Source organism: Zonotrichia leucophrys, chromosome 4A, assembly GCF_028769735.1.
Source record: "Zonotrichia leucophrys gambelii isolate GWCS_2022_RI chromosome 4A, RI_Zleu_2.0, whole genome shotgun sequence".
NCBI classification, from domain to species: domain Eukaryota; kingdom Metazoa; phylum Chordata; class Aves; order Passeriformes; family Passerellidae; genus Zonotrichia; species Zonotrichia leucophrys.
In genome coordinates, this window is record NC_088174.1 from 15495172 (window position 1) to 15519201 (window position 24030).

General features: G+C 40.0%; 1 protein-coding gene across 3 annotated transcripts in view; it reads left to right on the plus strand.

The window, feature by feature from the left end:
- Positions 1-24030, plus strand: part of LOC135447654 (connector enhancer of kinase suppressor of ras 2-like) — a 169763-nt gene that overhangs the window by 122219 nt on the left and 23514 nt on the right. For all 3 annotated transcript variants that reach the window (XM_064712703.1, XM_064712701.1, XM_064712704.1), the window contains 6 exons: positions 773-1027; positions 10951-10985; positions 14059-14107; positions 17726-17774; positions 18833-19008; positions 20377-20450. In XM_064712703.1, the coding sequence (XP_064568773.1) occupies positions 773-1027; positions 10951-10985; positions 14059-14107; positions 17726-17774; positions 18833-19008; positions 20377-20450 (638 nt within the window). The remainder of the gene's footprint in view (positions 1-772; positions 1028-10950; positions 10986-14058; positions 14108-17725; positions 17775-18832; positions 19009-20376; positions 20451-24030) is intronic.

The following is a 24030-nucleotide window of genomic DNA, read 5'->3' on the forward strand; positions in this document are numbered from 1 at the left end:
AAAACAATTCTTATCTCATTTGCTTCTCCTGCAATGTGCTCATGTGGAATGTGTTTGGAGATTGTTTACACACAAGTGATTGTTTCATTGGATTGTGCTGTGAATTATTTTGACTCATTGGCCAATCAGAGCCCAAGCTGTGTTAGGACTCTGGAAAGAGTCAGGAGTTTTCATTATTATCTTTTTAGCACTGAGTATCTTTTCTGTATTCTTTAGTATTGTATAGTATTCTTTAATACAATATAGTCATAATTATAAATAATAATAAGTATATAATAACTATACAATGCTATTAATATTAATAAGATTGAGATTATTAATATAATATTACTATAAAAGAATAAAATTAATATATTATTATATAATATAGTTAATATAATAATTCTTATAATATTATGTTATTATATTATTTTATATTATATTATTATAGATGATATTGTTATTGATATATTTGTAATATATATAGATTATATTGTAGTTGATATAATAATAATTAATATTATTATTATTATATTATTATTATAATAATTGTAAAGTAATAAATTAGCCTTCTGAGAACATGGAGTCAGATGCATCATTCCTGCATTTTTATTTTAATTTTTATATTATTATCATATAATAATAATTATAAAATAATAACTTAGCCTTCTGAGAACATGGAGTCAGATGCACCATTCCTGCCTTTGTTGGGGCATTCCCAGCAAATGCAACGGTTCTCTGCTTGTTTCCTCTTCCTAATATTTGTTTTTCCCTTCCTCCCCCTCCAACCACTGACTCTGAGAACTCGCTGCTGCGCTACCTGAGCGATGACAAGATCCTGGTGATCCAGGAGGAGCCCCTGGCGCAGAAGGACAGCAAGAGGGACACGGCCAGGAGGTCCAGGAGGAAGGGCAAGGGGCCAGGGACCCCCGGCTTCCCCATCAGCCCCTCGGTGCTGGCCTCCACCATGAGCATCAGGATGGAGCCGGGGCAGCAGGACGTGCTCGGCTTCTCGCTGGCAGAGAACAACACCGTGCCCCTCTACCACGTGAGTGCCCAGCCTGCACCTCCCTGCTGAGCCTGGGAGAGCTGCGAGGGTTCTGCTGTGGGACTGATCCAGAAATTCAGGTGTTGTCCCCTTACAATGGATCCAGGCATTCAGGTGTTCTCCTCTTAGGATGGATCCAGAAATTTGGGTGTTCTCCTGTGGGATGGATGCAGGCATACAGGTGTTCTCCTGTGGGATGGATCCAGAAATTCAGGTGTTCTCCTGTGGGACGGATCTAGAAATTCAGGTGTTCTGCTATAGGATGGATCCAGAATTCAGGTGTTCTGCTCTAGGAGGGATCCAGAAATTCAGGTGTTCTCCTGTGGGATGGATGCAGGCATACAGGTGTTCTCCTCTTAGGATGGATCCAGGCATTCAGAGATTCTCCTGTAGGATGGATCCAGAAATTCAGGTGTTCTCCTCTTAGGATGGGTCCAGAAATTCAGGTGTTCTCCTGTAGGATTGAACCAGGCATTCAAGTGTTCCCTGGTAGGACTGATCCAGGCATTCAAATGTCCTGTTAGGATTGAACCAGGCATTCAAATGTTCTCCTGTAGGATTGATCCAGGTACTCAAGTGTTCTCCTGTGGAATTGATCCAGGAATTCACAGGTTCTCCTGTAGGATGGATGCAGAAATTCAGAGGATCTCCTGTAGGATAGAACCGGACATTCAGATGTTCTCCCCTTAGAAGTGACCCAGGTATTCCAATGCTCTCCTTTAGGACTGATGCAGGCATTCAGGTGTTCTCCTGTAGGACTGATCCAGGCATAAAGGCTCAGTCCTCTACTCCATGTTTTCAAGCTGTATTTCAGTCTGACAAAGGCTGCTCAGTGTTGGTGTCATGATGAATTTCTCCTAAGAGTCACTTTTTCAATGTCAGTATCACGACAGCTTTCTCATCAAAGTCAGGACAGAACAGCAAAACACAAGGCAAGAATCATTTGCTGTCAGATGCTTTAATAAAATCGTGCTCTTAATTACTCATCTCACTGAGTTTAGTTTAATTAGACTGCATTATCTCTGAAGGTTCATAAGGATCCTCCACTCAGCCTCTGATAATGATTTATTATACGTTAATTTATAAGCTTTTGTATTTTCACTTTGATTACTGTGTCTTGTAAAAACAGATGAGTTTAATGGAGTTACTGTTTATTTAAATTTATTTACTTAAATTGTGGATTTCAATCTCTCTGACAGAGATTATCAGCATCATAAAGTCAAAGCAAAGGATTTCAAACCTGGAGAGAAAATCAGCAGGCAATTTATCAGGATGAATGAGAAAATTATTATACAGCCCTGCAACAAACCCCAGCAATATTTCATAACTTGGTAGATGAATCAGCTGGTTTCAGTCAGTTTTTGGAATTCTACAGATGATCTGTTGGCTCACCTGAGTTCTGAAGAGAGGGAAAATAGGTTGTTTGTGCTAAGATGCAAATTCCACCCTTGATTTCAGGACTGAAGTTATATTTTCTTGCATGATTTCCACACCATAATGCAATTAATTGATGTGACAGATTAGCAGCGTGATATTGGATAATAATAAAGTAAATATTGAAAAATACCTGAATGACATAGAATGTCAACTCTAAAGGGTCTGAAGGAAAAGCAGGAAACTGGAAAACAGGAAGAGCCAACGTGGAGTGGCTGTTCCACCCTAGAAGTGAGTGAGTGTTCACAAACTCAGTTAAATGTGCAGTGATTACAGGGGAGGGCACAGGTAAAATGATTCTTCATGCACTGACAGAGCAGGATTAATTCTTTTATCACCATAAATTTCTGGAGCAGCATTAAAAGAGACCTTTGCAGTCCTTCAGGAGATAATCACAGGAATCAGAATATCTGAGGCACTTTGTCAACTGCCTTATAAATATACAAGAGGAACTGAGTCGACAAACACACAGAGCTGCTGACACAGATTTTGTGGGTTCTTGCCAGCACAGAATCATTCACATTAATGTCTTTCCACTTCGAATACTGAAAGAATTCTGAAAAGCCAAGCAAAAAAAAAAGGGGCATATTTATCTTGAAAGAGAGCTACCCAGAGCAAAAATGTGAAATATCAAAGAACATTCCATGGCAGCTTGATAGCAAAAAGGAAAAGTAACAGAGTTGTTGTGTTCTTAGATATAAATTTATAAGTTTTAAGTAGGTCAGCTCATTTCCTTAATATCTAAAGGTGTTACCAGGATTTCCATAAGCATTTTGATATACAAACTTTTTTGGATAATGACACCAAATCACCTTAAAACAGCTTTTGCCACATTTTTATTTAAAAAGTTGACAAAGCTGGTTTAGCTTTTCTTCTTACCTTTGCTCTGTGTTTTTCAATGGAAGGCAGAAGTGCAGAACTGGTGGAATCCCATTTCCATGAAATCCTCTCCTCTTAACACATGCCCAGTACAACTTCTGGATATAGATCAAAATTCCAGGCCAGATAAATGCTTTGGGAAATGGAGAGCATAAATAGGATTTTCATCATCTTTAGTGAAGGGAAGGTGATAATGTTTTGTAATCAAACAAAGGTGGCTTGATGGAAGGAGGAATTGAGCATCACTTAGCCATTGCTTCATTTTCTGAGCGCTTACATAAATATGTAACAAAAAAACCCCAAAAAGGCACTTACTTAACAGTAGTTTAAATTACCAGACGTAAGAAGTTGTGCAAAATTGGTAATTGCAGAGATTCACCACTAGATTAATGCTTTGGAAGGAATGTTGATTTGGAACCTAAAATTAAACAATTAGCCTGATTTCATAAGTTGCTGGGAGGATGCAGAGTTCCTATATAAAATGGATATTTAGGTAATGCAATATTGGCAGCGTGCCCAGGATATAAAATGATGCATGAAGCCATGTTGCAGCAAAATATTCCTGTCAAGAAACACTGCCCCCTTCCAGGATATATTTATAACTCTAATTTAATTGATATGCAATGTCACAGAACCTAAGCAAGAGTCAATTACAATTAGCAAGGCTGTTATAAATAATTAATAATTAATAGAGTATCTCTTGGAACATGACTTTCTATGTTTACTAATACTTCACTTCTGAAGTGACATCATTTACCAGGTTGAACCTAAATATGGCTTACAAGGATAGAGTTAAAATCTGAATATGCTTTTATTTTATTTTACCAGAGCTCATTCTGCAGAAAATTAACTTATCACACAGGACTCCAGCTCAGTTGACCAGATATACCTGGGAAATTTTCATTTTGCGTTTCTGACCATAAAACAAACCACAAAAAATCTTGGAAAATCTTCAAGATTTCACAAAAAGTTATAGAAAACAGTGCCTATGCTGCTGCCCAGTTCCATTTTGCTCTGTGGCAACCAGCTTCCATCTAAAAGGAGAATATTGAAGTTCTCCTTCCAGATCCAGTCTGGAAATCCACACAGTGTTCAACTCTGTGGTTTTATTGCAGAACTTTCTGAAGCTCTGAAATTCAATTTGCTGGTTACCACATTAAATTCTCCAATTGGATAATGATCTCTCATCTGGTTTTACTTGGTGATAAATGTTCTGGGCCTATTATCTACAGAGTAATTGGATATTTTCCTTTGTAGTATCATATATTAAAAAACTGGAGAATAGATTGGAATTTCTAATTTTTTTGCGTGCGTGAATTAGAATTCAGTGTGTTGAAAAGACTTAATTTTTAATGAGTTTTAAGATCAATTCTTTCATTTCAATGTTCCCTTCACAGTCAAACAGAAATAATGGTATTCACTGAGAGTGCCAGACCAGGAGTCACCTTTTGTTTGAAAGACCATTTGAAACATGATGGTGTTTTGGGGTTGGTCATTGTCACCCAGCACTTGCTTAACTCGCTTTTTGTTCCCTTCTTGCTGATGCCAGGACGTTGGTAACTCATCCCTGTGGCACAGGGTGATGGAAATGCTCTTTCAGTGTTCCCGGGGCTGCACAGGCAGTTTGACAAACGATATAAGGTTTAGTGGTACATGCTGGGAATTAAAACCTGGGCAAAAGCAATGTAGGGCTGGGTGTTGTGTAATGGGTGCACGCTGGGATGTGCCAGATGTTCCAGATGCTTTTTTGGGCTGACAGGCAGTCTGAGGGCTGCTCTGATAAGTGGAATAATTAAGATAGTCTGGGAGAATCACACATATTCAGCTCCAGTGACTGAGGGAGGGGCCTTTTATTGCCAATTTTGCAGGAAATGTGCTCATGTTTTATTTATTCCTTCCTGCTCTTGCAGAAAGAAACAAAACTGAGCATTACTTTCTTCAGAGTTTTATTTCCTTTCCCAAATTGCTGAATAAATTCTATCTTTGCTTTTTATTTAAGTATCTCTAATATGGGAAAACCTTTTCCTACCTTGCAGTTATGTTGGGAAATCACTGTGAGGATGGTTGTGTGGGTTCTGCTCAGAGAAGCCAGTATAAGTAATTTCTGTGTTCTGTAGCTTCAAAATGAGTCTGCCCAGTTGTACTGATTGGAAAATAATATTATTTTTCATTGGGACTGTGCACATGAAGGCTTGAGCTGACAAGTGTCTCCCTCATCCTTGAAGAGTATCCTTGAGTAGCAATGTCCAATAATGTCTTTATTTAGAGTTCTGTTCAGACCTGACTCTCTAAACTACACTATTCATTAATCTGTAAACAACTCAAAGGGGAGAAAAGGCATTTTAAAAAGGTGTTTTACATTATGAGGGGAAATAAAATGTTAAGAAAGGTTCTTTTTAACAATAATATAATCAGTCTTTAGGTTTCCACATTCATTCAGTAATCAAGAACTTTGTAACTGACTTTGATCTAGGAGAAAAAAAAGACTAAACCAGTATTAACCCAGAACTGAGGCTGTCCTTGATTTCAGCCCCTTGCAGAGCTCAGGAGAGGGCTGGGGTTTTTGGAACAGCCAGGTTGGGATGGATGTGTCTGCAAACTCAGCCCCAGGACAGGCTGCTGTTCCTGCAGCCTCCAAAGGCTCAGGCTGCCTGGCTGGTCCGGAATTCCTTTATTTGCAGTTATGTCAGGACACTTTGCACAAAGCAAATACGAGGCTGCCTTTATCCAAACATATGCAGTGTTTTCAGAAGTAATTCTGCTCTATTAGAGCATATTTAAATGATGATATTCTGCATCTTCAAACAAACCACCACCAATGCAAGTCAGCAAATGAAGCATTCATTAACCTGCTGTGACTTCATGGGTAAATTGCCATTTGTAAAACATTCTGGAGTCCTCTGACTCCAGAGAACCACAACACAACTCAGTTGTACTGCATTGTATTATTGTATTGTTTTAGCAAATTAATTTATGCCTTATTTTTATTGTTTTGCCAGGCTACCAAAAAACCCAGTTTAGATATAGTCAAACTATATATATATATATATATATATGTATTCTAAAGCCAAATTTAACAGCTGTTTGTTAGTAAATATTAGTTACAACTGATATTATTGGTATGATAATTACAATATTTATCCTCCAGAAGATGCACCAAATAAAAATCTCTCCCTTACCACACAAATTTCATCTCCTGCTGCTGAAAGAATCAATGTGCAGGAATTCAGTTGAAATATTGTGGGGACTCCTCTGAGTTTTCTCTCTACTCAGTTGCTCAGCCTTTCTCCCTGTCCTTTCCCACTTCCTTCCCCAGCAGGAGAACCAGGATTTAGTTTTGGAGGACAGGAGCAGAAAGGCAGGATTTTGGTTTGGAGGACGGGAATATTTCAGGGCAGAAAGGCAGGATTTTGGGTTTGGACAACAGGAATATTTCATGGCACAGATAGGAATTTGGGTTTGCAGGACGGGCGTATTTCAGGGCAGAAAGAAGGATTTGGGGTTTGAAGAACAGGAACATTTCATGGCACAAAGCCGGATTTTGGGTTTGGACAAGAGGAATATTTCATGGCAGAAAGGCAGGATTTTGGCTTTGGAGGACAGGAATATTTCATGGCACAAAGGCAGGATTTTGGGTTTGAACCAGGAACGTTTCATGGCAGAAAGGAAGGATTTTGGTTTTGGAGGACACGAAGGTCAGCCCTGGGCAGGGAATGGGGCAGGTGAGGAAGAGGAGGGAGGAGGAATTGCCTGTTTTCCCTGAGCTGCCCTGCTCCCCTGTGTGCTGGCAGTGTGTTCATCTCCCACCATCACAAACTCCAGAGGATCCCCTCCCTCTGCCCCCAGCCCATTTCTCACCTGCCCTCCTGTTTCTCCTCAGCACAAATTTGGGTACATGAATGTCGATTACAGTGGGTGATTTCCTGTCTCTGTTATCTCTCCCCTCAACAAGGGGGAGTGGAATGAAAACCTCAAAGGCCATTTTTATTTTTAGCTCAGCATGATAATTTTGAAAGCAGATTCAGTGGGTGAAAGCATCAGCTCTCTCAGGTAGAGAGATAAGTAAAGCCCCTTGTAACAAGGCCACAGTTTGATTGTTTTTGAACAAACATGATATAGAGAAATCTTCAGGATAATAAATATATGAGTTAAAGAAGCAGAAGAAGAAATAATTTTTTTTATTTTTTACTTTTATTAATAATAATTCAGTATCTGACTATAGAGGAGTGGAAGAACAGAACGATAAAGCAGCTTTGGAATCTTTGCATCTGAATAAATGATATATATGTAGATGGAATAAATATCTTGAATTGGCCACTGAGATTAGTAACACACATGAAACTATTCTAATCTCATTATCTCATAACCAACTATTCTTGTCTCTTGCTCAGGAAACAAGTAAATAATGGGTATTGAATATTTTCACAGCATCTCTGCAGCTCAGGGTTCTGTTCTCAGTGGTTTGTCTGATTTCTTTACTTAGGAGAAGAAATTCTGATCCAAATGAAATTTTTGTATTTTTTTTAATAAGTTATTTATAGAAGTTTCAGGTAAATGGGACTTTGTGCAGGATTTCCTCTGGGAGAGGAGCCTCAGATGTGCCTGTGGCCCCACAGAGGCTTTGGTGTCCTTTCATCTCCACTCCTGCAAGGCAGCAGCAGATCCTGGGGATCCCTGGAGCTCCAGGAACGTGGAGCTGACTGAAGAAGGCAGATAGGTGCCAGTGACCTGAATTTCACAGAGTTTGTGCTTTATAGTCTCTGACAGCATGGCAAGACTGGTGTCTCCTGAGCCTCCCACATGTCTGCTGCTCATCAAAGTGGCCTTGTAGTAAGATGAAGTAAAGTTTTACTTTGGGAACTAGGAAAAAGCAAATTTTTTTTTTCAAATGTCACAAAGTGGTAAGAAGTAACTGCTCAAAAAAATTTATATATGAGGTCGCTGAAAATGCAGGTAGGAGCCTTCCACATTGTCATTGTCAGCATTGAATCTGCATGTAATTACAATTACACAAGGAAATTAATTTTAGCTATAGGGAGACATTTATAGAAATGCCAGGGTGTGGGTGTTTCCATGTATAGTACCCGAAATCCTTTATAAAGGTTGGCATTTCAAGCTGCCAACAGGATTGTTCTCCCAGGAGAGCTTCTTTGGGCAGAAAATCAATCAAATGAAAGATGACAAATACGTGACAAAGGTCTGTAGTAATCCCAAATGTCCACAGTTAATTACTGGTAATAATCTCTATGTTAGTGATGAGTTGGTCAGGAGCTGAGATTTTTCTTCTAATAAATTAATTATTGATAGACTTTAAAAGGTGTAATTATGTTTTTTATGTTTCAAGTGCTAATATCAACAATTTTCTCTCCCTCTGTATTTATATAGATATTCTTCTTTGCTCTTTTCTAAATTACAGCAACTAATAATCAGTTACAATAATCTATGAGTTGTTCAATGGTTAAATCATATTTTTCTTTTTCACACTGTTATAGAGTCTTTTTAAATTTCCCTGCTACAGACTATGCTTCAGTTAATGAGATTACATTATTCAATATCTTTGGAAATTAATGCTTGGTAATGCAGAAAAATTTGTGCTGTTGAAAGACTGACCTCTAGAAAAATGTGTTTTATTATCAGAAGCAAATTTCTCCCTAGTAAGTCTTTTTTCAGCCCAATATATGCAAGTTCACATCCCACTCATGAAATCCATCTGATCAAAAGGAATCTGGAGCCACAATCCAAGGTGATCACGTGGGGCAGAAGTGGATTTTGTGCATTTTCTTGGGAGGAAATAAATATCTGAGTTCTTATAGCAGTGAGAATTTGTAATTCAGGGGCTGGGAAGAGCAGCCAGAGCAGGTGAGGGAGGGTTATTCCAGCTGTGCCAGGGAACAGAGCGTGGGATGGGACCCATTTGGGGCAGGGAATAAACCCTGGTTTGGAAACACTTTGCTTTTACTTTGGGAGCATTTTCGGAAAAGGAAATTAAGGAATAGAATGGGAAGCACTGACTGAATTAGTAGTCCCACTTTTAGCTGCTAAAATTAGAAACCTTGGAAGTCAGAGGGATAAGAGGAGGAAAGCTTTGAGCCTTCTGGTAGAATAAATTCTATTTTTGTAACAGCAGCACGGGGAGTGCTGCTGTCAAAGTTCTTCTGCTCGCTTGGCCACACAATATTTTCCTGGGCTGTCCCCAGTATTTCCAGGGATGCTCAGACTGCTTCATTTGTGTTTAGCAGGGCATTTTCAGCACCAAAACAACCTCTCTGAAAGAGCTATTTTGCTTTATCTGTGTGCTGTTAACACTTCCAGTCTGCTTTGAGAAAATGTGAGTATTTCTACAGGGTATTTTCAATATCTGTGAGTTCTCCAGGCTACATTTCAGCGTGCTCAGAGGAGAATTGAGGCATTTCTGGCTGTTAGGGGTTTTGTACTCAGTCACTCAGTGGGGAGCTCCTGCCTTTGCCTGGTTTCCACAAGGAGTGTCAGAGAACTCCTGCTTTTAGTGTAAGGGCAATTTTCATTATTGTTCATCAGATGAGGCCCCTTATTTGAGTGGGATGATCTTTGCAGCTCCCATTTGCTGGAATATTCCAGCTGAAGCACTAAAAGCTGATAACTGGTTCTGTGCTGGGCTCCCAGGGCCAAGGGGGCTCCTTGGAGGAGGAGGAGGTGGCAAAATGTGAATGTGTTTTCTGAAGCTGCCTTAGAAACCCTGCTGCAAAAATGCACCCAGCAACTTCCTGTGCTCTGAGCTCATCTGAGGCTCAGCATTATCTGTGAGCAAACATCTGCTGCAGGCACCAAGCAGTGGCACCAAACCACAAACCCTGCGTTTGCTAAAACGATCACTTGCCTATTTGCGTATACAGAAAGTTAAAGATTTTGTAGATTTCTGTGTTTATAAACAAATACAGGTGAATTTTACAGCCTGTTTGGAGGGTGGTTTTTTGTAATCATTAAGATTTGTAGATTTCTGTGTTTATAAATAAGGTGATTTACAGCTGTTTGAGTGTTTTTTGTAATCTTGTTTTTTGTGAATTTCATTTTTTGTGAATTTCCATATTTAGCTGAGGCAAAAATCCTCCATCATAAAACTTGTTTTAAAGTTACTTAAACCGTCTGAAAATTTTATTTTTAACCCCAAATCAGCTGCTGCTTACTCCACAAAGGTTCATTTCCAAACGTCATAGGAATAACCAGTGTGGTAAATCAAGTTATTTAAAGCTGTGTAAGAGTGATGTCAAAGAAAGTTTGTCCTTCTGAAATTCTGTATTTTACATTGCAATATTTGCTCTTTGCATTCAAACTCCCCTTCAAATATTAACACTGATGCAAACATTCAAACAAATTTTAACTCTCTTATTTTAAAGAGCTTTGGTCACACTCAGAGAGCATCTGAAGTTCGTTTGTGAGTGCAAATGCAAGTTGTTTTAAGCATGATCTTCGTTTTAAAATAACTCTTAGCTGGAAATTGAAATAAATGTTCCATTTCCTTTGCTTTAGAGTTGCAGAATGACTGTGGTTTACCTCTGTCATTTTTTCACTGCGCTCAGAGCACCAAGGAAGTCTGGTCTTTGTGCTTAATGCTCTTCATTTTTCTTCTACAGAGACCAGGGGATCCAGTCAGCGGAGATACTGAAAGGTAATTACTTCTGTTATTATATATTTAAATATATATACTCAGTTATATTTGTGAATTAAACTTCTTTCTTTACTTTTAGAGATTTCGTTGCAGTATTTGAGGAATAGATTTTTCAGGGTTTAGAGATATCAGTGCTGATATCATTTACATTTGATGAATGTTTGATAAATAAAAATTGCAAAGATTTAAAAAATTCTTCAGATAACAGTTTATGAAATATTTGTAGAGGGGAAAAATTCTACTGCTATGTTGCCCAATCTACTTTTTTACTTTTGAAATTCAGTATTTCAGACTCACTCTGAGGATGAAAAATGTAATGTGTGTCTAACACAATTTTCATAACCAACAGGCAGAATGTTTCAATGAACATCTACCTCTAATTCAGCCTGTACAAAATCACGGCTTGTATTTGTGGTTTGGAGTACACAGATATTAAGAATGGGGTCTTCAGTTTGGCCTTTAGGTCTAACTTGAATCAATTTATTCTACTGAAGAAAACAGTGATTTTGTCTTCCATTTCTTTGCTGTGTATCTGATGAAGTATCTTCATATTCATGTTGCATGCAAAAGTCACAGTTAAAGGAATGTTTGAAGCAACAGCTTCTTTGTATCATCATATATTCTAATTAAGTTTAGTTGTAATCTATGATAATTATTCTTTTTATGTTTTTTTCATCCTGTATATGGCCTAAACCCATTTAAGAAGCGGAATAATTAATTAGATTTAGAGTTCTTTGACCAATGTAAGGGATTTAGAGCTGCTGATGATTCCTTCAGTGCTATGAACATCCCAGAATTCAGCTAAAAGTCTGAGGTGTGACACTGTCAGCTGCTGACCACCTCACACTTGATTTTCAGGGCAGACAGCATTTTCACCTCTTTATGTGTGTTTTAAACATCCCAACGCAGTTGAAAGGCAGCTGTGGTGGTGCCCATTGGCTGCTGTTTCCCTGGTGTGCTGTGCATGGTTAAAATGGCATTATTAACCCAATGGGGCAGCACTGTTAGCAGAGATTAAAGTTAAATACAGGTGAAATTTCACCTCGTCTGACAACAGCCAGTCCTGCCTCTCCAGTTCAGCACTTCATCACCTCAGCTAAGAGTGGAGGTTTGCCTTTATAGGAGATTAAACATATTAATATTTTAATATTAATATTTTGTTCCACTTCACAGCCTCCCTCCTGTGCAGGGTTACCTGGGGGGAGAGTGAGTTATTCTTGCTCTCTTTTGGATTAAAACTTCATGTCACATTTTGCCTCCACCTCTTACACCTGAGCGTTCAAAACCTGCTGTTTTCTGTAAATCTGACTGGTTTTATTCATCCTCCCATCCTCTTTAAAGGTTCTCCTGTCCTGTTCTTCTCTCCCACCTGTTTCTCTCATTTCCAGCCCTGGGCTCCTTCCTGCCTGACTTTGTGCATCAGAGAGAGAACCCCCACCATCGTGTCTCCATCACCATTTCATTTCCTCCTCCACACCCCATTTTGGTGCAGAGGAGTTTGTTTTTCTCCTGAGCAATTTTGTTTTTCCCATAGCAAAGGGCTCCTGGCTTTTCCCAGCAGGTTGCACAGGCCCAGCTTGGCAGGGACGTTTCAATCCAGATGGAACATCCCTGGTGGACAGGACAGGGCACCTGCCAAGAAATACTTTCCAGGGACATATGACTTGTGAGAATTTTGGCAAACTTTCACAGCAAAAGGCCATGCTTTTCTGTTCTTTTGTAGAAGAATCCTTCTCCCACACATTTTAGATTTCAGGCCCAAAACATGACCATATTATGTCTTTTCAATATGTAGAAAAATATTTCAAGAGGCAGAATTATATCACCTTCCTAATAACATTATTTAAAGTCATTTAAATAGCTTAAACCAAAATAAAACCCAATTTTCAGATATTTATTCCCTAGAGTTAAACTTTGGCAACCAGGAGACAAACTGTGTAGATAGATTGACTTATTTGGGTGAAATATCATTACCTTCCATGAGTGAAGGAGTGGAAATTTTGGTTGGATATGCAGAAATTCTTCCTCTGAGGGTGGGCAGGCCCTGGCACAGGTGCCCAGAGCAGCTGTGGCTGCCCCTGATCCCTGGCAGTGCCCAAGGCCAGGCTGGACAGGGCTGGAGCAGCCTGGGACAGGGGAAGGTGTCCCTGTGAACAGAACCACACAAGGGGAGAGAGGCAGAAAAACTGCATCACCCACACGGGGCACAGCCGCTGCTTGGATGAACATGTTGCTGAATTTTTCTTTATTTTTTATGTGAAAACACTGCTCAAGTTCTTTCTCATAACACATTTTGTCTTTGTAAATAATCCTTAAAGATTATTTTCATCACGGTCGTGGCGGTGTGCTTTGGAAATTACTTTTTGTAGTTGTGGTTAATGCTGGAGAGATAAGAAGAGATAAACATTTTTAAAATGACTTTCAGGCTTGACATTTTGCTGTCAGTATTGCATGTTCAGATGCACCTGTGCTGCAGAGATTTACAGGTGCACCTGAGTTGCTCGAAGCATCAACAGCCCAGAGCAGAGAGCTGAGCCAGGGATTTCAAACCTCACTACAAAATACTCAATAATTAATCTGCAGTGAGAATTTCCCTGTTGTAACAGGAATATATTATATAAGAGATGGAAGTTCTAGTAACCTAAATGTAAATCATGGATCCAGATGAGGTGGTTAAAAATGCATTCCTGTGACCAGGCAGATAAATCCAAAATGCTACATGTGTGTATTAGTCCAAGTTCTGAAAATGGATAAAATTACAAATCTGACCCTGATTCAGTGTCCTATTTCCATCATGGCCAATTCTGTTTGCACAGGACAAGGAAAGGCCTCTGGTGCTGCTGCCCTGCCTTATCTCCAGTCTTTACAGAAATCACATATATCAGAGATGGTAATATTCCATTTTAAAGTGTCAGTTCTTGGTATCTGTGGCATCCTGTACAAAGTCTTACAGAACTTGGTGCTGCAGGATGCTGTGGTTATATTTAGAGATTCACAGTGTCTGTAATCACTAGGTAATCAGTTTGGGTTTTTTCCCTGTGGTTATTTGACATCTTTCTCCCGTTTGTCCTAGATATGCAAGTTCTGCCATTGACCATCCAGGAAACACATCCATGAGGAAGGTGAGGATTTATAAATGTGCTTGAAACAAGCAAAAAACTCCTCAACTGTTCAGTTCATTGCCATATTTTTAAAAGGTACCTTAGATATCCCAAACCTTGACATTTGCCATGTAATGGAGGAGCTGAAAACAAAACTCTAGGAATAATTTCCATGTTGAGGAGACTGGCTGCTGCAACCACAGCAGGTCAGTGTGCCTGAAATGCTTTTAGTTAAGGTTAGAACTTAGGAATTCAGTAAAGTTTGGGAACCTGGGTGTGTGTTCCAAGTATGTGATGGTTTGGGGAGGAGAATCACACACCACATTGGGCTGGAAGGCGCCTCTGGAGGGAGGCTTACCCTGAAGGTAAAGAAAACTTTTAAAACTCTTAGAATATTTAAATAGTACCAATACTATCATAGGGAGATTGGGGATTAAGATTTTCAAGTATTTTTTATGGTACCAACTCTGAGGTGCTCCGTTTTCAATGGAAAATAGCTGTAAAAAAAGCCTTTTTTATTATTTAGCTTTTGTAATTATTTCATACAAAGGACAAACAACAGAACCTTCATTTGTAGAATGTCAGTTCTTCATTCTGACTTGACACTTTTTACACTGATTGGGTTGGACAGGGCTTGGAGCACCCTGGGACAGTGGAAGGTGTCCCTGCCATGGCAGAGGGGATGGGATGAGCTTTAAGGTCCCTCCCAAACCTTTCTGTGGCTGTGATGACTCAATTCTAAACATTTTTCCCTAAAAATCCTGAGGTTAAAGCCAGTGGAGTTCCAAGCAACCAGTTTTACTTTTTGTTTAGTGTTTCTGTGCCAGCACTTCTCCCACCCCCTGATTACACCGAGAACTCCTTAATTTACCTTCAGGAGCATCAATTCAATTCTAGCAGTTTTTAAATTTCATTTTCCCCTGTGCTGGCTTTGGGTGGGGGTGGCAGGGTGGGCACTCTCAGGCTGTGGCCTCGTGGTGTGGTTTTGAGATAAGAATTGAAACACTGAGAGCCCCAGTGAGTTCTCCATCCTCTGTCTGTCTCCCATAGCAACTCTGAGTCATTTGGAGTTGTGAGTTCTGTTTCCTTGCAGTGTTTGCCACCAAGTTAATTATATTACAGTGGTTCTTTTATCTCTCAGAGTGTGGAGTTTGAATTTTTACCTTAGCAGTGCTAATTAACTACTGATTCCCAAGGTATTGCAAACCTCACTTTTTTAGTTTCCTTGGTTTGAATACATTCTATGTGTGCATAAACAAAACAGGAAAAATAATTAGCTTTTAGAAGAAATATATTTTTTATTTCAGAAAGATATTTTCAGCTCTCCCTTGATTTGTTGCGCTGTTTCTTTCATTTCATCCTGTAAGCATGTGCACTGTTACGGAAGTGAACAATCTTTCTTTTCTATTGTTTATAAACACTGGGTTTAAAATTTCCCATAATTTGACAGAGTTTCTGCTGCTAAAGGGAAGATATATGGAAAAAAGTAGTGTCTGCATCTGTGTACAGATTGTGTCACACTCTGAGTTCCTGGCTGAGGTTAAATAAACTCATTTTTACTTTGGAATGGTGCTGTCCATCCAGGAAGAATAATTAGCTAAGTGTTTTAGAAGAAAGATATGTTTTATTTCAGAAAGATATTTTCAGCTCTCCCTTGATTTGTTGTGCTGTTTCTTTCATGATTTTTAAAAGTTTCATATTAAGTGATGCATACCAGTTTCTGGGGAGTATCCTCTCCAGACATTTCATTTGTCTTGCAGTTCTTTAAATTTACCCACATTTCATTATAGAGTTTTATTCCATCCCTGCATTTCTCTAGCCTAAATTGGGGGGAAATTTGGTGATGTCTTTTTCAGAACACACCTGCTTTGCCCTGATGCATTTCCCTGTACAGAGGAACATTGAGCAGGTTGTTCCAGCCCCAGACCTCCAGCTGACCCAGCAGGGCAGATCAATATTGCTGCTGGGATTTGCAGCCCATCCCCAAACCCCCCAGAGCTGCTGTGCACATTTCACACCTTCTCTCAGAGAATTTTGGTTTCATTTTCTGGATTTTGCCACATTTCCTCCAGCACAGAGCATTCATCTTTGCCTCCTCTGAATGAAGGGACACGTTTGCAGAGATGAAGTGAAACAGGGAGATGTGCTGAGTTAGGGGAGGCTGTCCCATCCCTCCCTCAGTGAGCATCCCTGGCACAATTGTCACATTTTGAGGGAAATCCCTGGTGCTGAGTTAGGGGATGCTGTCCCTCCCTCACTGAGCATCCCTGGCACAATTGTCACATTTTGAGGGACATCCCTGGTGCTGAGTTAGGGGATGCTGTCCCATCCCTCAGTGAGCATCCTGGGCACAATTGTCACATTTTGTGGGACATCCCTGGTGCTGAGTTAGGGGATGCTGTCCCTTCCTCCCTCACTGAGCATCCTGGGCACAATTGTCACATTTTGAGGGACATCCCTGGTGCTGAGTTAGGGGATGTGTCCCATCCCTCAGTGAGCATCCTGGGCACAATTGTCACATTTTGAGGGACATCCCTGGTGCTGAATTAGGGGATGCTGTCCCTCCCTCACTGAGCATCCCTGCCACAACTGTCACATTTTGTGGGACATCCCTGGAGCTGAGTTAGGGGATGTGTCCCATCCCTCAGTGAGCATCCTGGGCACAATTGTCACATTTGGTGGAACATCCCTGGTGCTGAGTTAGGGAATGCTGTCCCTCCCTCAGTGAGCATCCCTGCCACAACTGTCACATTTTGTGGGACATTCCTGTCCTGGGGCTGGCAGGGAGAGCAGGCTGAGCTCAGGGGAGCACAGGGAGCTGCTGATCCCTGCAGTCCCCACAAAACCTTCCCCTTGTGAATGCTAAATCAGGGTTACAGACAGGGCTGGGCATCCCAAACCCACTCCTCCCTCTGCTGCTTTCATTTAAAATCAACCTTTGTCTCTCTGGAGCTGGAGTCTTGTTTGCACCTGATTATTTTCTAGGGTTTTTAAGTATTTGTTCATTGGGGGCAAATCCTTGCAAGTTTTTGAGTACTATGTCTGGTTTTAGGTTTAAATAAAGACCTGATTTTAGGGGGTTTTTTCCCCCCCAGAATCTGTAGCAATTTTCTAATGCTGCCACAAAATGAAAAAAATATTTTTTTTCCTCCTGGGACTTATTCTGACAACCACCAACCCAAAAAACTTCTTTCTGTGGTGGGAAGTGTGACTTAGACAAGTCATTAAGCACAGGATTTTGTATATAATGTTTGTGGTGAATATTTCTTTTTGAATACATATTTTTATAATTATTTCCTTGATGCAGCAAACTTCAAATACCAGTCAGTTCATCAGCTCCTTCGTGGGAATTTATATCTTTAGTTTTCAAACCTCTGCACAGCTTTCATGCAAAGACCCCTTGATGCTTTCATTGCAATTGTAATTAATATTTTTAAAGCTGTTTTAATTTGCAGATTTAGCAGAGTGTTGTTTCCTTTATGATGTTGAGGAAAGTTGTAAGAGGAAAATGACAGGAGGGAGATCCTGTGATCACTGGTGCTGTGATAACCCTGGAGAGGGGAGTGAATGAAAGCTCTTACATGTTACTGCTGCCACTTGCACTGGTGCTTCATAATTTATTTATTTTTTTCCTTACAGTCATTCCATTACGCTTCCCTCAGGGTAAAAAGCAGGAAATGGTCAAAAGGTAACTTCTTTCAGTTAACATTCTGAAACCAGAAAATGAGGCTCCTTCTCTGAGAATAACAAAAGTTCAGCTTGATTCAAATGTTTCTAAATTTGATAGTAAGCAATAAAGGAAAATACCAAATTAGAATACTAAAAGAAATGTTTTATGGGTATAATATAGCTTGGATGGGTGGAAGAATTTCCTTTTCTTTAGGAAGAAGGCAAAGAGCATCTATGAACAAATTGATGAGAATTTGCCTGTGGAACACTGCAGAGCAAAGGATGGTGTTTTATATTCTCTAAATTTCTACCCTATTTCACAGCTGTAGGACAAATTAATTCTTGTAGCATCATAAACTTGATTTTTCACAAGGAAAAAAACTGATATGTTAAGGAAATTTCCTCCAGAGTTTTTTTCAGGAAAATAAATTGAATCATATTTATTAAAAACCTGGTTTTATTAATATTTACAAGGCAATCTAAGCCTTTCAATTAGGATTCATTGAAATAATACCAAGAAAAAGAAAATTAACCCTGTTCCTGGTGCTGTGCCTTTAACAGGATGCTGTAAAGTTAACATATTGTTGCTCACTTCAGGATAAAAATCATGTAAGCAAGTGCATTGTTATGAAAGTGAGCAATCTTTCTTTTTTATTGTTTATAAAAATTGGGTTTAAAATTCCCATAATTTGACAAAGCTTCTGCTGCTAAAGGGAAGATATATGGCAAAAAGTAGTGTTTGCATCTGTGTACAGATTGTGTCACACTCTGAGTTCCTGACTGAGGCTAAATAAATTCATTTTTACTTTGAAATTATGCTGCCCATCTTAATCAGAAAAAAATGCAGCCCTCAGAGGAATTAACCCTCTGGAGATTAAATAAAGCATTGCATAAACCAGGCACTTTTCATTGTGATCACGGGTGAACCAAAACCACAGGGCACTGCTGAATTTGGAAATTGTTCATTGTGAGCCTGGAGAGGGTTTGGCTGGGAGGGAAAGGTTTGAACTCATGTGTTCATTGAAGAATGAACATTTCCATTGCATGAACCGGAGCATTGCCTGTGTTCTGCCCCAGGGGGGTCCCTGTCCAGCGTGAGCCGCAGGCGAATCTCCTGCAAGGACCTGGGCCACGGCGACTGCGAGGGCTGGCTCTGGAAGAAAAAGGATGCCAAGGGCTATTTCACCCAGAAATGGAAAAAGTACTGGTTCATCCTGAAGGATTCCTCCTTGTACTGGTACACAAACCAGAATGTAAGTAGGGGCTATGCTTGGAAGAAGTCAAAATGAAAGCTTAAGTTTTATAGTTCTTGTAAAGTCTGTTTTCACTGCGTGCTCGGGTGATCTGCCACTTTAATTGCCAGGTCTGGGCACTCTGGTTGGAAATATTTCAACTGAAATTCTTTTTAAAAATCTCCAAATCCATGTTCAAGCTTAATAAAATAACAGATGTTCATGGCAGTCTAAGAAATGAGTATATCTGTAGTTAATCCTTTCCCACACATTTATTTGGACTAACACAGTGTTCACACTCAGCTCTCCCCAGTTTCACTTGTGAGGGGGGATGTGTAAAGTGCAACCATTTGTGTTAATTAAGCATTCTGTGAAGCAGATGTGAAAATCTGAATTTGTAAATCTCTTTATCCAGAAGTTATTTTTATATCAATGTTCCTCTTGCTTTTTGCTGAATTAGTCTGGAGTTTGCAGTTTCTCATGTGCAAAATGCTGTTCTTGGTGAAATTTTCCTGAAAACCAATGGGCCTATGCTGGTGCAATCTGCATAAATGTAGGGAAATAAGAGAGGGGAGAAGCCCAGAATGGTTCAGTGATGCTCTTCCCTTTGTGAGCAGCAGCCCCAGTGCTTGGGCTGAACTCTGCAGCCTGCTTTGGTTACTGAGCTTTTACTCCACCTCTCCCATTCCCTCACACAGGAGGTGTTCAGCAGAAAACTGCCCTCAGTTTTGTGGGTTTTGTAGCCCAGGAGGGGTTCAGGCTGTGGGTGATGCAGGGATTTTGTGGGGCTGGCACTGGCTGTGTCCCCCTGGCTCTCAGGCTGTGCCTCAAACCAAGCCTTAACTCACTGTGCCCTTGCTGACACCTTTCAAAACCTGCCTGGTGTTAATTTAGTGTCTCTCTGCTTTTCCTCCTGAATTGCTTCAAAAGAAGCAGAAAGTGACAGGATGCATTTCCTGGTTATTTCCTCCCCATTTAATCAGAGGTGACCTCAGCAAGGAAGCTCCTCAGGGGCCGGGGTGTGACAGCTGTGACTTTCAGGAGAGACAGCCACCAAACAGCTGTAAAATCTGATTTATGGGGAAGAATCAGAGCTCTCCTCTGCTTAGGGGCTGTGTTTGGGGCTGAAAGGTTTTCTGTGATCTTCAGCAAAAGGGGGTTTGGGATGGCTGTGCCTCCTCTGAGAAAGTACCAGTTTAGTTACCTCACAGACGTTATTTACATTGAATTGAATCCATTCCATAGGAAAAACAGTTTGTGCAAAATACATTCAGTACCTCCTTTGACTGGGTAGTTGTTCTTTGTACAAACCCCAAACAGCTGCTGCTCATTTCTCTTTTCTTTAATTCTATATTCATTTTCAACATTTTATTTTTCCTCATTCAATAGGATGAAAAAGCAGAAGGATTCATTAGTTTACCTGAATTCAGGATAGACAGAGCAATTGAATGCAGACGAAAACAGTAAGTAATGTGTCAATTATATTCACAAAGGATTGCTCTTGGAAGTTTGCTATACTGAACGCTTGCAAAATCCAAAGAAAGAAGTTACAAAGAAAAAAAACCTTGCAAACTGTAAATATAACATCATAGATCCACTTAAGCTTTAGTATTTCTCTTTATTATAAAAGATGCAATGTAATGTAAATTCCATTTACTGGATTAAAATGAATTGAATAATTCTTTAGCCAGCATGCCAGATAGTCCAGTTACAGCTTCAGCTAAATAAGTAAATCAAAAAGCAATGAATACTTTAGTAAAGAGATAAAACTTTTTCAGGTTCAGTGAGGCAGTATTTTCCCATAGGAAATAGCATAACAAATATCATAGCAGGGAATGGTGAATATAATCTTAATTTTCTCTTTTATGGGGGAAGCTTTTCATACCCAATATTGTGTTGCTCTCAGCTGCTAAAATATTTAGGTTCCATATGCAAAATGAACTCTGCATTATTGCTTATGTGCATATTGCTACTGCTACATTCCACTCCACTAAAAAAACATTACAAGCTTTGTACAATTAAGGAATATTTAATAACAGACATTCATTGGAAACTGCTCCAAACAGTGTTGGGATTGCAATTAACAGGTTTAACAGAACAATTCCAATGCTTTGAGAGTGGCACTTTGCTGGTATCTCCTGAATTATTTGCATTTGTCTTCTGTGTGCTTTCCTACTTTTAACTAAGCATCCTGGGTTTTTCCTCTGCTTTCCCAATGATTAAATGCAGTTTTGGTCTGAGGAAACAAGTCCTACAACTGTGAGCACAGTACAATAGAAATATTGAAGGTATGAATTACAATAGAGGCTGCTCATCAGAAAATCAAACCTCTTCAGTTGCCTGTTCTTGTCTGGGGATATTATTACTGTGTCAGAGAAGTACAAGACAGTGCAATTTACACTTCTATTTCTCCTTTCAGCTGAGGGTATCACTGTAGAAATTAAACATGAGCTGAGCACTATAAATACCTCAGAGCCATGAGTAGATATTAATAATGATATTGAACAAAAATACAGGAAAAATAATACCCTTTTGTTAGAATCTAAAGCACTTAACAGATTTCAGTGAATTAACCAAGATCAAACAGAAGGTCATTGTGCACAGCTAGAAATAGCTTCCAGAGCTTTCCTCAAAGCATGAGAACACAATCCCTCAGAACTCAGCTTAGAGAAGGATTTCTGTAGGGTGTGTGCACAGGGAAAAGTCCGATTAACTGAAACTTTGCACACGACTGAAAGCTGAGAACCTCCAGGCTTTGAATCCTTTCAAAAGGAGGCAGGTCCAGAGGTAAAAGTATAATGAAGATGTTCATAGTATATTCCCTTTTTTCCTGAGCTTAATTTCTGTTTGATTTCTTCCTTCATGGACTACCATTTATATATTTCCCCCATCACAAGAACTGCACCTGACCTTAGCCACTGTTTTACCTGGAAGTGAGTGCAGTGAAATTCAGAATATTCAGCACGTGGGAGTGGGGGCCAACCCACAGCCCCTGTGAGCACACCTGGAAAACTCTTACCTGTCCTGTTCTGGGCTGTCCTGCAGGCCAGGAGTGAGCATCATTGCATTGCCTGATCCCAGAGAAAAGCCAAAACCACAGTGTCAGTTTTCCCTCAGCTCTCCCCAGTGCAGAACTAAGAACATTCTGGACCTCAGATTGGATTTCCCCTCAGATCTCTGCTATTTTCACAGCTATTGATGTGAAATGTTCAAACCCTTTGGAAACTAAAGGATGTGAAGACTTACTGGGATAATTACTGGGTTTCTCTTTCCCACTGTTCTGTTGGACGGGGAGCTCTGCTCCTGATGTCCATGGCCCACAGTGATGGAATAGCCTCAAGAAAGCTTTCACAAGAATACAGATAATTGAATGCATTATTTGGTATGGTTTGATGATGTGCCTCAGTAATGCATTTAATGAAGGTACCCTGATTATTTCAGGGGCCCTGGCATTATCTCAGGCTGCTCCAGCTCTCCAGGCTGTAGCTGGACAGGCAGTGACCTTGTCCCTGTGAAAGGAGCCTCTCTGCTCTGCCACTGAAAACCTTCCCACTGCTGTCAGGCAACACCTGCCTCCTCCTGATTAAAAGTGATCACAGAGTAGGGGAAATTATAGTTATTTGAGTTTGTGTGCTGTGGCATGACAGGAATATCGTGTTATTTTCACAGATACTGATAATTATAATGCCCCATGATGATGCCGATCCCCAAGTATAAAGATTAATTGAGCCACTGGTGTAATTAATCCTTATCAACTGGTGCCTTGCCTGAACCTTCAGCAGTTTCCACCTAGTGAAAATTTTCATAGCCTAGTTAATGCAAATTTGGGTCTTAAATTTATCAAGGATATGTCACAGTGTTGGCACTTCATATTGAAAGTGTGCAGTCAGAGCTCTTTACAAATGTCATTGTAGTACAGGCAGACAGGAAGGTACAGCTTAAATGTTGCTGCAGTTTCATAATTTTATTATTTCTGAAAAGAATTTGACAGTCTGCAGACAGCAAAGCCCCCTTGAGCCACCAGTGGGAAGAAACTTCTGGGCTGTGTTAACTGGAGTGCAGCCAATGGATGGAGAGGGATTATTCTTTAAACTGGCACTCACTGTGCCACATCTTGATTATTGCAGCCAGTCTGGGCCCTCCAAACCAAGCCAAATGTAAATATATAGATATAATTCCTCTAAATTATTCACATTTATACATCTCAAATTGTCCCCCTGGAGACTGCAGTTCCTAATGCTAGAAATGTATCTAATCACTTCCCTAATAATAATCTTAGTGACACTGCTGGGAGATGAAGATGGATTTATTGTTGTGTTTTGCAGTCCTCACAGAGAACTGCAGCACATTTAAATCAAAGTTTGCACAGAGCTGGGATCTCCACTTCATAGCAATAAAGATCTCTTGTCTGCAGCCTGCAGATGTGCAGCAGTGCAATGCATGACTGCAGCTTTAATGTTCACTGTCTCAGGAAAGGATCACAATATCAGACAGAAAGATCTCAAGGAACATTCACACAGTAACCAATCAGAGCTGTTTGCAGGGACCTGGCATGTGGGAACTCTGCAAAGCAGCCAGACCTGCAGCATTTCCCTGATTTCCCCTGACAAAACTCCTGCTCTTCATGGCACCTTCACAAGTTCTGTAACAGCTGAGGCAGAGCCTGCAGACAGTGCCTGACCTGTTGCACACTCCTGATTTCACCTCTCCGTGAAACCTTAACTGAGGCAGGGTTCTGTGAGAATGTAAAATATTCCAATAATCCCAGGATCATAGCCTTGTTTGGGTTGGAAGGGACCTTAAAGATCATCCCATTCCACCCCTACCATGGGCAGGGACACCTTCTACTCAAAAATGATCCACTAATCATAGGTTTTATCACATTACAGGAGCACAGGGGAGCCAAATTACCCTCTGTTTATCACACTATAACTTCCACCCATTAACACTGAAACCCCAATACTGGCATTTAAATGCCTGTATGTGTTTAAATTTCCTGTCTAGGAAAATAATCCTATTTACAAGCAGAAACTCCATCATGTG